General features: G+C 32.6%; 1 protein-coding gene across 3 annotated transcripts in view; it reads left to right on the top strand.

Moving 5' to 3' along the window:
* Positions 1–15,766, top strand: part of LOC109594840 (Kv channel-interacting protein 1) — a 60,350-nt gene that overhangs the window by 20,691 nt on the left and 23,893 nt on the right. The window contains exon 1 of one of the 3 annotated variants that reach the window (XM_049964580.1): positions 8,706–9,049. The exons of the other annotated variants lie outside the window; for them this stretch is intronic. Within the exon in view, the coding sequence (XP_049820537.1) occupies positions 8,842–9,049 (208 nt within the window). The 5' untranslated portion in view covers positions 8,706–8,841. Of the gene's footprint in view, positions 1–8,705; positions 9,050–15,766 lie in introns of those variants that run through there. 3 annotated transcript variants of the gene reach the window in all.

Here is a 15,766-nt window from a genome sequence, read left to right as displayed (position 1 = left end):
AACGCCTTCGGTGTAACTCGTAAAAGAGATAAAAGCAAAAGAAAATATTAACTTTGTTTCTTTAGTTAACAATCAGATAAACTGAATAATGATAAAAGTTCCGATTCGGGCAGTTATATCGATTCCCGCGTGGCCACAACCAGTCATAAATCCCTGGATCCCTGTAACCTGGCCACAAACATAATCCAACATCACACAACTTTCAAAACAGTTAGTGTCGGCTCAAATTGTTATCCGCAATTCCAATGTATAAATACAAAGTTGTTTTTATATTGTTTCCGATGTCAGTGCGCCATCAAATATTGTATCGGACGAAAATAAAAGATTACTATATACGAAGGGAATCTCGCATAAAAACCCATGGTCGTGTTTTAAAACGTGAGGCTGAGTGATTTATTTAGCACCGCCGATAAATCCAACGACCCCAGGAATAAAGTGAATTAATGCTGGTGGCCATAAATTTAGAAATACAATAAGTATGGATTAGTGCACGTGAAATTTGTCAATATTACAATATTTGCGAATGCGCAGGTTTAAATTACAGATTTTATTAATTACCGTTTCCTATACATCAATTTATTTACGACATTAAACGGACCATATATTTATTATAAAGTATATAAATATAGAATTATACATAAAGTTAGAAAGTTGTTGATAGAAAAGCATACAGTGACTCAAAACATTCATGTTGTAGGTTCGTTGTCGACCAACACCATGTCATATATTGACATTAGCAGTTTGCCGATATCGATTCCAAATGCGATTTATTAGTCTTCAGAAGAAAGTCTCTTAAGGCTTTTTACGTTCCCAAACAACGGAAAAATAAGAATGAACGTGATAAAATATGTTCAAATCCACAAAATGCGGTTTTCTGTCTGGTGTCCATATTTTATCAAGCTTAAATATTTCCGTTTTTATGGATTTCAATTGCTTCTCATCCATGTTCAGCTACTGCAGAGTTGTCTCATTTTCCTAGGATGCAGTTTCATTTGTGTTCCTTATCCTAGTCTCTACTGAACGTTGTATAATTTCCCGCAAGAGCATGGTATGCGGTATATCCCAGAAGCTGTTTTGATGGTCTCTCCTATCTTTGGTAGATCTGGTGACTGCGTTGAATCTTCCTTGTTGGTATAAAAACAGTATGGATTTTTCCCATTATATCGGTAACTTTACATATATATGGGAAAAAAGCTTTACCAATCGTAAGTGCTCACTAAGAGGATCTTTATTATTAGTATGAGAAAGACGAGAATTAACAAAGACTGGTTATTGTTAATGGATAGATGTTAAAGCCAGCCTTAACAACTTGGCAATTAATTGGGTCTCGTTCAAGTTACGTCGATGAGGATGTAATCAAATATGGCAAAGTGGCCGGCAACCTCACACGCTAAAAATTTTAATATATTCCTTGGAGCCTTGCCCTGGAGTTATTCGATCATCCTTATAGACTACCCGCGATTCACTGACGTAGTAACACGAATATGATGGAAACGATAGAATGCATGGTGTTCCAAAAACCCTTTTAATATGTTGCGATATTTGCCGCGACGCTGAAAATGAATTTAATACACAGTCGCATACAGAAAATCGTTTATACCTCAAAATGGTTTTTCGTAGCGGGCACAAGAAATCTTGATCCGTTAAAAATACTCTTTAATTAAGCTAGGAAGGGCGTAACGGAAATTTAATCTAAAATTATTCATACCCAACCGTTCCATCGGATTAACAGGATTTGCATACGATAAAATTTCAAAATTAAATTTGAAAAATGCATAAATTTGCATTTTGTTTTGCCAGTTTTTTGTGTATATTTGGGGCTTAATTGGAGTGAATCTAGCCTCCACACGGCGGGCGCGTGCACATAATACAAATTTATTGTTGCACGGGATAATTAGATTTACAACAGGTAGTAAATGATGTATGTCCGCCCATAAATTCGGTATGAGTCGACAACAAATTCCGGATGGCGCTACAAAATCACTTTATTATCGGCACACTGTGAACTGCAAGGGTAAGAACCAATGAAAAGTTAAATTGTATGGGCGGTAAAATAAATACGAACTCGGCAACATTTAAAACTACGTTTTTCACTTTAAACTGTCCATTAATGACCGGTTTAAAATAAAAATGCGATTCGATTGAAATGCCAGTAGAAAGTATCGAGATCTCCTTTCAACATTCCACATTTCACGTATCTAAGTTGTGCTAATACAATTATCTAATTGCTTTTGCAGCACGCAAGTTTGCAATTCCCGTAATTAAATGTTTGACGAATTAGCTAATAGAATTGATGCGCAATTTAAACACCGAAAACCACTCACAACTCTATTTCCATAAATTGCTCTGCTTAAGTGAAACACCGTGTGAAAACCGTTACTGCCTTTATCCAAATGCAGACAAGAAAGGGGACGATTTCTTGATCGTAGTGGCATTCACCACCACGAAGACACACATTCATCTATGTAATATTGATTAACAGAAGAGTTAGAGGTCGTTCAAATTTAACACTAAGAATGAGTCTTTGGACGATATTCAAAGACCAGGGGTAGAGAAAGTTTTATTTTTAAATATGATTTTTTATATTCTTATTGATTAACTTTGTACAATTGTCAAAGTTATTATTATTATTGATGGTTAATTCGTTTTGAACTTGTTTTTGTGAACTGTTAAAATATTATTAATTTACTAGGATTCTTTAAAATGTATTCTAAAAAACTAATATTGCTTTATTCTATATAGCAATATAGCAACTTTAATTTTGGAAAGATTTTTTATTTCATTTTAATTTAACATTAACACTTTATATAAATTTTCTTTTTCTTTATAAACCAATTTCCAAATGTATGACATGCCTATATCCTCCGTACTTACCATCTCAAAATTACATCGGTCATCGTAAACGTTTTTTACCATGTGGAAGCAATATTATTAATATCCCTGTACATGCCAGAAGTGGAGAAGCATTCTCATACCATATAGTTATTAGGGTACCTCTCTTTTGGTGTCCAGTGGACTCATATCTATTTATCGATTTTGTTTCAAAATTTTCACAACACTAAATATATTACTAATACCCACAGGAAATGACTGACTTATTTAACTGTAAACTCTTAACAATGTCTACTCGTTTCTCTCAGTTTTCGAAAGGCTAGATACAACGATAAAGGATAAACATTATTTCATTTATAATTTTAATACATTTTAATAAGTGGCTATAATTATGGCTACTACTTTACATGTAAAACTGCCACTCAATTGATGCTTATTTAATACTTTTTTTATAATAACGCCTCTTTTTACATCATATAAAAGTAATTAATTTTATTTTTATTCATATGTATAAATACATAAAATTTAATATATTGTATGTATGTACTTCATGGCATCAATGACAATGTTTGACACTTCGTCTTCATACTTGGGAAGCTTGAGAAACAAATTCCTCTGGGGGTATATTGGCCTATGTCGGAGAAATTTTAGGTTGAAATTCTGGAGGAGTATTAGAGCGAGCTTGATGTTTCGAAATCCATTGATATGGCATATCTCTGCACTGTCGATAGGATTCAGGTCAGGTGTTCTCCTGAGTTGCAGTTGTAAGTTCTCAATACCCAGCGTTTTGAACAGTTCAAACATAATTTATGGGCGATGTGGACAACTATTATCGTCAACAATAACGAAGTTGTCAAAACAAATTTCTCCCAAAACCATAATGGAATTCTGTATCAGATGAAAATAATGAACATGAGACCTTGTCCATTCCAATCTTTGTTGTTTATTTCTCTTTCTCTTCAACAACATAAATTTTTACTTAATTCTAATACAAAATTGTCATAATTTCATTAATTAATTGTCGAATTATATTTGTGGAGGAGAAAAGATGTGCGACAAGTGACATTGAATTACACAAGCATACATGCTTGTACTCACAGTATTCTCAAAACGCTCAACTGCCAGTGATGAAAAGTACCTTGACTAAATGTACATTTAAGACAAAAGTTTTATTTTTGAAACACATTAAATATCTACTTTTGCATCACAAATGTGCCCATGTAAGGTGGTGCATTACTAATGATATATACTCTGTAGAAATTTTATTTGTAATTGTGGTAGACATAAATGAAACAAAATATACTTCAGAACCAATATTTTGAAACATTTTATTGCTTATTAAAGGTAAAATTTACTGTTCAATATAAAAGTCTTTCAATCTAATAAAAACCAATTTCGTTATACATTCGTAAATTTAATAAATGTGTTCCGCTAGAGTATGTGCTTATATTTATAGCCTTAATAAAACATCCATAAAGAATATTACATTCTGGACAAAAAAAAATCATGGAACAATTATATTATGTTTTTTTGTGCACGATAACAAACTGTCGTGGTTGGGCAAATCTCCACCATTAACTAAACGAAGAAGTTGGTAAAAAATTGCAGCGTCGTTAGTCTCGTCGTTTTCTGATTCAGCTCAACTTTTTGCCCGTTAATGATAATGTTTTCCCCTAATAGTTTCAATGCAGGTACAAATTTGCAAATAGTTTCGGTGCGAACTTGCGAATATGTTCGGAATATCGGCTAATGACAAATTTGTTTTGGTTTACATTACCCGGCAACTATTTCCAAGAGACATTAGGAACGTTAGACTGGAGTAGCTCATTACGTTGTGTCAAGCGTTTAACAGTCTTTGAAGTTGAATTAATAAACCGTGTATTAAATATACATCAAGACTGGGTGCGCTTCGCAGTAAGGTTGTATCCATTTCCTAACGAAATTTCCTATGTTCCCTGCGATAATTACGGTCCGCAGACCTTGTGATTCTGTTTGTAGAGCCTGCGCCTTTAAATATTATTTTTGCCAGTCCTCTTGGTGTTTAGCTTTATAATATTAATTTGTTATTTTAATTATTTTTAAGTAGAAAAAAATATTTTTACTGAGTACTTGATACATTTAAGTATTTATCTTAAAAAATAAATCGTATTCTAAAAGCTTATTAATCCTATTCATCTTCGAGAAAAAATAATTTGTTGACACAATATAGATTTTTTTTTTTTAAACAAAGAGGGGAAAATCTTAAAAAAAAAAGCATTCCTGGTGGAATTTGAAGGCAATGTTGGATTCACACCGACTAAAAACCCCTCTCCGGGCACCGATCCGCACTCATATTAGGGTGACACAGGATATATATGTAGATCACATATGAGTTAACTGAATCAGAAGATGAAAGGTAGGCAAAGATGACAGCCCCTTGTCATAGTCCAGTCATTATAGGGAGTTCCCTTCGGAAATCGAGACTTTTGACCTTTGACTTTTTAAGTTGCGGCCATCCTATCATGTGTTAATTTTGAGACAAGTTTTGGGACGACAAAATATAAGTTTATACGAGTCGATAGCTGGGTATCTCGATTTCCAAGATATTCACCTAATTATGACTAAGATGACTGGACTAGTCAACTGAGTTCGAAAGAGGAAGATCCGAGATCTTCATGGTAAAGGATTATCATTGTGGTTGGATCCGTTAGCTTCCCACTTTCATTGGTTAGTGGAGTGGTATTGAGCCCCAAGACAACGACAAGGTGGATCCGTCCTGGGGTAAAGAAGACATGTTAGATTAATATTTTTAAAAGGGATTTTTTCGTAATATAAATATATATATATATATATATATATTTTAAATAAGATATGAATACTGAATAATAGAAATATTACAAGTGTTCTACAAATTATTGGGTTACAAGAGGTTTACAAGAGGTTTTAAAAATACTTGTAAAGATATGTAAATTTATTTAATTTTATTAATTTGAAATTTATGCAAATAATAATTATCTTAATATAAACTAGATTTTATGAAAGAAATACATTTTTTATTATTATAAATTATAAATTATGAGAATTAGGTGTGCTCAAATTACTATTCACCTTACTTATTCATTGGAGATTTATAACTATCGAAAAACGTTTTTTCGATGACAATTTATGACAGAGACAGTAGTAGACAGTCCACTTCGGGGCATACTTGCATACTTCTACTGTTTCTGTCGTACCTGGTGTCTCTCCCAAAATGTAGTCGGATGAAAAACTTTTTAATCGATATAGTATAGAAAGTGTCTTCCTCATCTGAATTTTGAAAGAGAGATCATGCTCGTCACAGACAGTAAAATTTTTCCCGTAGTGTAACTTTTGTAAATAAAACTATAAAAGAAACTAAAAACAAAAAATAAAATGTTCAAAGGGTATTGATGTTCAGTTTCAATACGTTAGCCCAGCACTTCTTATACTCTACCTATCGAAAAGTGTTTGATCCGACTGAATTTTGAGAGAGATAGATATCATGTATGATAGAAACAGTAAAAGATTTCCACTACGAGACAAACTTGTAGACCATTTATGTCTCTGTCGTGCTTGAGATCTCTCTTAAAATGCAGTCGAATTAAACGCTTTTCGATCACTTTCGACCTTAAATGTTATTTTTGATTGTCCTCTTATGGTTACAGCTACATTTTAATATATTTCTAACGCATCGATTCAAACGGTTTATCTATTTTTGAAGTACATAATTTATTCAAAAATTTCGCACATTTAGAGCAATGTATGTATTATTAACAATTTTAATGTTGAAAAGTTTATTCTTAGTATACACAATGCCTCTTATAATAAATGAGAGAAAATAGTTTTCATGTGAGTTTAGAGAGATACATTAAGATCTTGCAGATATCTAAACAATTATCCCAAATCTGTATAAAGATATATTATTCTATTAAATGCACCAGGTTAATCTGTACGTACTAAATTCAGTTTTAACACAATGCTTCAGAATCTCCATAAATTCTATAGTAATAGGTAGAAATGTTTATCTAGTAGCACACTGATCGATTCCCGTTTCAACTCGGAGGCATCACTTTGATAAAATTAACATTCGGAGTTGCAATACCATATAAATTTGCCTTTCACAAAAGCAAATTTTTATCTATTATATTGATATTTTCGATTTTCATCCGTGTTCGTGTTCCTTCGATAAATCTACGTTAACGTTGTGTGTTTACGTCACATGAGTCGTTGAACGTGACAAACAGCAACCAGGAAGTAACATCGACGCTGAAAGCTGCGGTCTGTTTCGATTAGGACGTAACGATACAGCCACTTAAACTACCTACAGACCGTAATGTATGTTCCAAATGTCAAATGGTTAGTACGGACTGGTCGCCACTCACCCACGATAAACCATAGTTTGGACATAATCGCAATCAATCGATAATAGTTTGCATTTAGAATGACAAGAATTAGATCCGTACAAATTAAGTAAGTGTCAACAAATTTAACACGTTGTATAAGAATAAAATTTATGAAGTTGGACACAAATTGGTTTCTAATTAAACACATGTGGAACATATGTCATAAATTATATGTAAAGTTGTACAAATAGACTTAACATGACCATCAGGTAAATTTAATCTTATAAATTGCTTACAGTTTAAATTTTAATATTATTATCTAAAAGAAGGCAACGCCTGTTCATTACCGTCTTTTCTTAAAATAGATCCATTAGTTTAATCATTGAGCATTGTCGTGCCATTCGTAGCTGTCAAAAAATAAAATAAATACGCATTTTTCACTGAAACTGAATTTCAACATTAATTATCTACTCCATTTTCACAATGCACAATTAAAATTTTGATTGATTGACGCACTGTCCCGTTAAATATATTTAATTTCTATTTAATTCAAATAATGGGCTGGACGCGTCCAGAGCACAAAACTCTCAATAGTGAAAAATCGGCGTCCCACTAAAAAAAATGAGTTTAATTAATTAGTTGGGGGCATAAAAGAGAACATAATTTAGATTTTCTAGAGAGGCACAAACAAAGAACCGATAAATAAATGTCGTTGAATGACAAATTGATATTTGAATTTTAATTGTGATTTGTCAGTTTACATTTACATTAAGTGCCGTACAAATCCACTACGAAATGGGAATAACACGTCGAGCCAATTTACATGACATTTAAATTAATCTTTATTCAGTAGTCGCTTAAGATGTTAATTCGCAGATGGTTCAAATGTAAACTAACATTGCTTATGTCTCGTTCAAATATTAAATAATAATTGGCAATTACTTTCCAAGCTCTGAAGCTACCGGGATAACGGCGCAAAATATGTTGCTAGTCATGAACTAACATAATTTTATACTTTAATATTTTCACCTAATTATTACAAGCAACATAGTTCTAGCCAGTATAAATATATATGTTGTGATTTTTCTAGAAAAATGTCGGAAATATTAGTTTTATCATATAAAATTGTAAAATACAAAACTTCATTGAGCATGTAACGGAGCACGTTTTATTAAATTGTATAAACATTCTGGGAATCTGGGAATTTAGAAGAGAAAATTTATCTTGTGAGTTTTCTGTCGAAATAGTTAAATTACGGCTACCGTGACAACATGTCAAGAACATAATTTTGTTAGGCACGTTTTACTCAAGTGTTTTTATTGAAAATAAAACGATGTCTTTGAATAAGCAATTAATATTAAATCCAATTATTTAACATCAAAGATAAAACGTCAAAATTAAATTATAAATGGTAGTCTGCTGTATCTATTTGCCTCTTATTGTAGTAAAGTAAATTTTAGAATTTAAAATGCCACTATTATAAAAGGTTGAATATTAACTGCTAAAAATTTTGCTTGCAGCCACATGGTTTGCGAAAACTAACCCACTAACTCGTCCCTCAAATCTAATCGAGCCGACAGTCCTTGTTATCCGAATCTCGTGTGTCGCGGTGGTGAGGAATCCGAAGGCGCTGTGAAGGCGCGTCCGGCGCTACGATGCCGGGCGCATAATGTACCCCATGGTCCACCATCCGCAGCAGAGAAACCGACATCAACAGCAACAGCCAAACGTCCAGACCACACAGTTGTTCACTATCAGCGCCGACGAGGCGCCCCCATCCGAAGACACTGTCTCCATCAAGAGACCTCGACGGCCACTCCACAAGAGGTTCTTTAACTACGTCCGGAATGCCTGGACCGGCGTCAAATCGGCACTAGGTAAAATATCCAATTGGAATATGTTTTTTATCTCTTTCCAACAAACTTGTGCCTTCAATAAAATACATTACTAAATTTTTGAATAGTAAAAACATAAGGTATTATTATGTTTTTTTTTTTATTGTGTCTTGACCAATTACACGCATGTTGGCTGTTATTCAAGTTAATTCAACAGTCTTTCTATTTCTTTTCGTATTTTTCTTCTTGTTGCTTGGATGATCTTGTATCTAATTACACGTTGATGAATAATGTGTCCGACAATGTAGGGCCAAACTTACGTCTGCAAGCCACAAATGCGGTAGTTTCGTGTCGGGCAAATTAAATTAGTGTTCTCGGCTGTGCCGATATTTTTCCCTCACATTCTCTGTGGTCAAAACTTCAGAAAAACGCAAGCGTCAATATGAAATGTTGGGCTTATGGACGAGGGTTTTGCATTATTAATTTCGCTTTTGTCTGCTAGACTGGGGCAAGGGCAATGATCAACAAATATTGCTTCGTGAATATTTTAAATTTGAAACGAAATTTTGAATGAAATGCTTAACATATATTCAAAGCTAATGGAAAAGTTTTGCCATGAGTACACTCACTAAGCCTTGTTAAGAAAAATTGATTATTAAACGTGCTTTAGCTTATGTTATAATTAATCAATAAAACCGTAAGTATAACGAAATGAAATTTTCACCCAATGTATTAATAAATGGGTAAACACATAAAGATTAGTAACTGATGAAGTTAATTTTCAGCTCGTGCAAAACAATTTAATACAACCTAAACATCTTGAAATTACTAACCGACAGATGAATGTATAATATTTACATTTCTTTCACATGAAAGGTCGAAAATAAATAAAGTTTAACAACTGCTAAAAACAGTGGAGAAACTAATGTGAACAATAATATTATACATTCTGGTAATGAAAGCAGTGCACCAAGACAACATAAAATACAGACATAGTTTCAGCGACTTACAAGTTTATAGTTTCAAAGTTTAATAGAGTGAAGTAATATAACTTTAAGTTCATCCTGTCAAATTAAAATAGACCTCACGGTAGATTTCTGCGACTACTATTTGATATAGCACCTCGAATACATTCGAACTGTGTCCATTAAAATATTAATCTTTGCAAAGCAATATTATTTTCTTGAAGGATAATAAATCATCAAATTTACGTGAATGACAATTCTTCAAAAAAACCTGCGTAATTTTCCACAAGACTACATTGAATTACATGTACAACACGCAGCATTGACTTTAGCATAACAAGATTTGTCGCAAAATCTGGCCGAGTCCTTCGATCGAATAAACAACATGGCCCATAAAACGTTTAGTTTGGAAACAAGTAAATCAAATAAAATCTGAGCCGGCGGGCAAACACAGCACGTTTTTATTCCCAATTTTGGTTATACGTGGGCCCCAAAAACACGAATTTAAGGGGACACGACGTCAACCTAAATACGCTATTTGGTACCGATTATTTGGGAAACAAACAAACATTGTAACGTGTTTGGACTTCACGCATTATATTCCACCCGTTGTCCTTGTTTTAGAAGCCTAATAATTAATCTTAGTTATGAGTGTCAGTCCAATAAATAAGCGGGTGACATAATTGACCAGATTCGAGTAATAAACGCCAGTAACGAACTATTTACTGAATAGTTATGATTCAGAAACTCCAAACGAAGCAATTAGATTAAATGGTTAGCTGGTTTACTTTTATTACGAACTTATTTTAAATTGATTTAATCCGCTTTGTAGAAAGTCTTGGAAGCGTGAACATGCTCTTGTAATTTAATAACCACTTGAGGAATTTATAATATTAGAAGGAGTGGGAAATCCGGGACAAAGAAAAGGTTTTAAATTTTGTTGAAAATCGCTAGGTAATATTACTTAATGAGTACTCTAACCAAATCTTCGAACGAGGAAGCGCAGATAATTTTCATTAGAGTTTCAAATATATCAAATATTGCCAAAAGTTGGCCTCAATAGCTTGAGGAAAATTAATTTTTATCGTACTTTATAAATAACTGTTTGTTTAACTTTTCATATCGCGAAATTATAAAGGATTTACGAACTGCTTCATAATGGATTGAAAAATTTTATTTTAGTTTTATTAAGGCTCGAAGAGATAAATTTTATGAACAGTATCTGGTTTTGGTTTCTTTTTATGTGTTCCAATTTCGTCAACTCTGTTCAACTTTCCAATTTCAATTATTTACTCCACGTCGTGTTTTACAAAGTAATCCATTTATATTGACATAATCTCCAACAGCGTAAAATCATTTTGGTAAAATCTAACCAAAACCGATAATAAAGACCCTAAACCTGAAACTTAAAATTAATAGTTTTATTACAGATTAATCCACATAAACATTAAAATAATCTTCTCTGGTAATCGGTCTCTCCCTACGGCGTTGTATTGGAGATGTTCGGTTCGGGGAGAATTAATTATCAATATCTACATGATAGTTGAAATTGATTACTGCATAACTGTAATAGAGCCCGCATTAACTAACAGGTTATGCAAAGGAAATCCATTTAGATTTAACACTATCGTAATTAATCATTGAATAAATTGTTTGTCAATCTGTTACATATCACAATGTAAATGTTTGGGCGCCTCTAAATAAATCACGAACCATTTTAAAATAGCAGCATTTTCTTATTGTGTGAATAGATCGGTGGATGACCTTTTGTATTCTAAAACATCATAAATTTCGTTCAATATGACGAAAGTTTATAGAAACGTCTTTTGTGCTCCAACCCAGATAATAAGCGGAAGGATGCAGACTGCGGCGACGTCTAAATTCAACGAGAACTGTTTTTATTCCCGATGGAATGTTCACTTTTACAGCCCGTACGCCTTGAAATGTTTACTTTTTGCTAGTTCGAGGAAAAAGAATATCGATGAAAATCGAATTATTACATAGAATGATTGTTTGGACAATTACCAGCGTTTACATTTAATTCTAACATACACGAGGGACTTGGCCACATCCAAACATAATTTGAATTGAAAATGTCCAATATCGGTGGATCGGATGCGCTTCTTCACTTTTCGTCGCAGACCCAAACTGGTCTCAATGGTCATTGCATTATTCGCTGGCATAGAATAATCATGTTAATGTTGGAAATACAAGTGGGTTATCTAATATTTACGAAGTGCTTGTAGTTTTAAAGAGGTTTTATAAGAGTTGCTTGTTATAAAAGATAAATTGAGCTTGATACTTTTAATGGAAGCAACTGGATGAAGATATTCTACGAAACTTTATACTGTGTAATAAAAATTTTTATTTGTAAAATATAATAGATATACAAATGTCGAATATGAAAGGAAATAAAAAATATTTAATTTGAATATGAATATGAAAGGAAATAAAAAAAAAATTATTTTAACCTTTGAAGCAAAAATATATTATCGAATTTATTTATTTATTTATTTTCATTATTTAACCTATTACAACCACTTTAATTTTAAACTGGACGAAGGCGGAGTAAGAAGTATTGCAAATTTTCAATTATTCAAATGTGTTAAATGTATCATTAGTAGATAACTTGGAAAGAAAAATTGTTTTTTCTAATAAGTACAGTATCATTTGAGGTCAACTGGTAGTCCCGATCGAAAATATAATTACCATTTTATATTAACTATTACATTAAATTCAATCATTTTTTGTGTACTTATCTATTTTTAATTTCCATTTCCTCACATATAGTATTTGTAGCATGCCATAGACTCATTTATACAAAACACTTTCTTTTGTATTTCGACCACGAGATTCTCCTCCTGTTTTCATTGATTTCATAAGACTTTGATTTCATTGATTTCATTTGACTTCAAATGATACTGTAGCCGTGCGCTCTCTGCTCTCTACCTCGACAACGTTTCGTCGTATGAAAAAATGTTTAAAACAAAAGTTGTACAGAATTTAATTCCTTACAATATTTATAAGAAATACAAGTAGCGTAAAACTAATAGGAAACTAGATATTTACAAAAATGTGCAAAAAATCGATTTGTGGCTTTTGACCTCTGACATTTTAAGTTGCGGTCATACTCAGCATGTGTGAATTTTGAGACAAGTTTTGAGATGTCAAAATATATGTTTATACGAGTTTATAGCTGAGTATCTCGATATTCAGCCAATTTTTTATTATATCCATTTTATACGTAAGTTTTAATGAATTAATTTACAGTTCGTGTTTTGTGCTGAAACTTTAGAATTTACAAATATTGAACACAAATTAATTGATAACAACGTTCAATCAATATACCCACATAGTTATATTTAACTTTGCGCAGAGTCCCGAGAAACCTTGATCCCTGACGTATGATTGAAGGTATATATTCGTAAGAGTTAAAATCCGGCTTAAGTACCGCACAATCAATGTATCTGCCGCCGATTCGTTCATAATTCATACGAAACCAGCGTCGGTCGAATCTCAGCCGCTGCTCATACTTTATTCATCCGGTGAACGACGTGATACCACTTTAGTGCCATGAAGTTGCTGCACTTCCTTAACGATACTTCTTGCGTTTATGAGCACCGCTTTGGTGCGACTCTGTGAGTTTACTAAAGTGCCCGGACAAAAATGAAAGTGAAGTTTATTAACTTACCAAGTAAATGTTATTAATGGATTCTTTTTTTTGTGTGTTACTAATTTTACTTTACTAATCTTTTCTATATTCATAGCTTAGTTATTTAATTTATACATTTTAACACAAACTTGTTACAAAGTATTTCCATTCCCTGAGATATGGAAGTTCATAAGTAGCCATCATCGAGTCTGTGCAAACATTCATTATTTGGTCGTGTAAGAGGAGTCACGTTTTTGTTGATTATAATTCAAAAGATATGGTCACGTTGCACACCCTGAAGGGTTCGGGCCATGAAGACCTTAAAATGAATAAGTTGGACACTAGAGTACAATTGCTTGCTTTAAAACTGCATGTTGCGTACTTTTTTATCATTTGTACAGTCTCATAAAATTAATGAAGATTGATTTTAAATGGAAAAAATATATAAAATGTTCAGATTATTGCCTATCGAATAACACACATGAATGGTCTAATTACTAATATCCCAAATAAGTAAAGTATTCTTTAAATTAACTCCTTTTTCATATTTATTGGCTACCAAATTTAAATATAAAAATCTGGCTGACGGGGCACATTTCAATTTGGCACTCGTCTATTCCGACTTGGATCGTCATTGTACGAAAAAGCCGATATCATTATTCATTCTGTAGGTTTTTCAAGTGGCCTTTTAGTTACTTGTCAGGCACAATTTGCTCTAAACTGCTGAATGTTGTTATCTGAGGGCTGGAAAACCGAGTCCCGGTAATACGGCTTCAATTTATAAAACGTAAATTGAAGAAAAAAGATTTTTAAATTGCTTCGTACCTACGGTTTACCCTCGATGGAGTCCGTCATTAAAAATTCACGAATCGGTAAATAATAAAATATTCTAACACCTTTAATTTCAATTGAACTATATAAATTTTAAATTTTGAGTTTTTGACTATTTCAATAAGTAAATAAAGAAGTTATTAAAAATTAAATATGAACGTTGTTTATGTAGTCCATAAACAGAGTTAAAATATACAAAAGAAGTAGTTAAATCGAATAATTATAAATTATTTTGTTTGGAATCTGGTGAAAGTGAGGGTTTGTGGCTTTACTTAAACTTGCCAAGAAAACAAACAACGGCACCTGCATAATTAGTTTATTGCCGAGACTTGGTTTAATAATAACAAACTGTGTGTACGTTCGTCAGTCGTTAACTTTCAAAAATATTTAGTGTGCGGATCTGAATTTTATATTTTGATCAGTCAAATTTATACATGGCTGCACTTATTAAACTTTACGACCACACAAATTCAACATTAATCAATGTTCATTCAATCATAGTGGCATGTTAATATTCACAAATTAATCTTGGCTTTTATTGTGAGGAAATATTTATACATAGTTATAATATTGCATCTGCAATAAGAATGAAAAAATTCACTCAGTGTTACAAATTTAGATTAATTTTGAAGGCATATTAGTTATCAACTGCATATGGTTATTTTCTAACAAACTAATCACACCCAAATTGCCTTAAATCTTAATGGCTTGCTAATGTTGGCCTAGGGTCTCATGTCAACCCTTTTCTAGTTTCAGAATTGCCTTGCCCCCAGAATTAATTACGTATACGGATTCGACTTCACACAAAGAATGGACAAAAGGGAATATGAAAAAACCATCTATCTATTCTTTCAAAGGGAAAAAGTTGACAAAAAAAAACGGCAACTTTGCGTAAGCGAAGTGTTTATTTAATTTTTCCGGTTGCGAATTATTCGTTTTCATTAATTTTGGTAAGGATCCATTAAAAAGTTAAATCGAGTTTAAAATGAGAAACTCTACTCGGGCAAATTATTATCTCCCGGAATTCGTATATTTTCACTTTATAATTATGTCAACGAATAATCAAAAGCCCGAACTGAAACAGGAATTAATGCCGGCTGCAGCCAAAACGAAATGTTGCGTCACATTCGCCAGTTGTCGCTCTCACATAATCAGAAACACCGTTTCGCACCGTTTTATGTTTATTCTAAATTTGAATTTTACATGTTATTTCCATAAAATGTTTATATAGCGGAAAATTAAATCAGTATTTTATTAATTCGAAATATTGTTTATCGACCAGAGCTAATCCAACATACATTTATTAATAAT

Source organism: Aethina tumida, chromosome 3, assembly GCF_024364675.1.
Source record: "Aethina tumida isolate Nest 87 chromosome 3, icAetTumi1.1, whole genome shotgun sequence".
In the NCBI taxonomy this organism is placed as follows: Eukaryota; Metazoa; Arthropoda; class Insecta; order Coleoptera; family Nitidulidae; genus Aethina; species Aethina tumida.
This window is presented reverse-complemented; position numbering and strand designations above follow the sequence as displayed.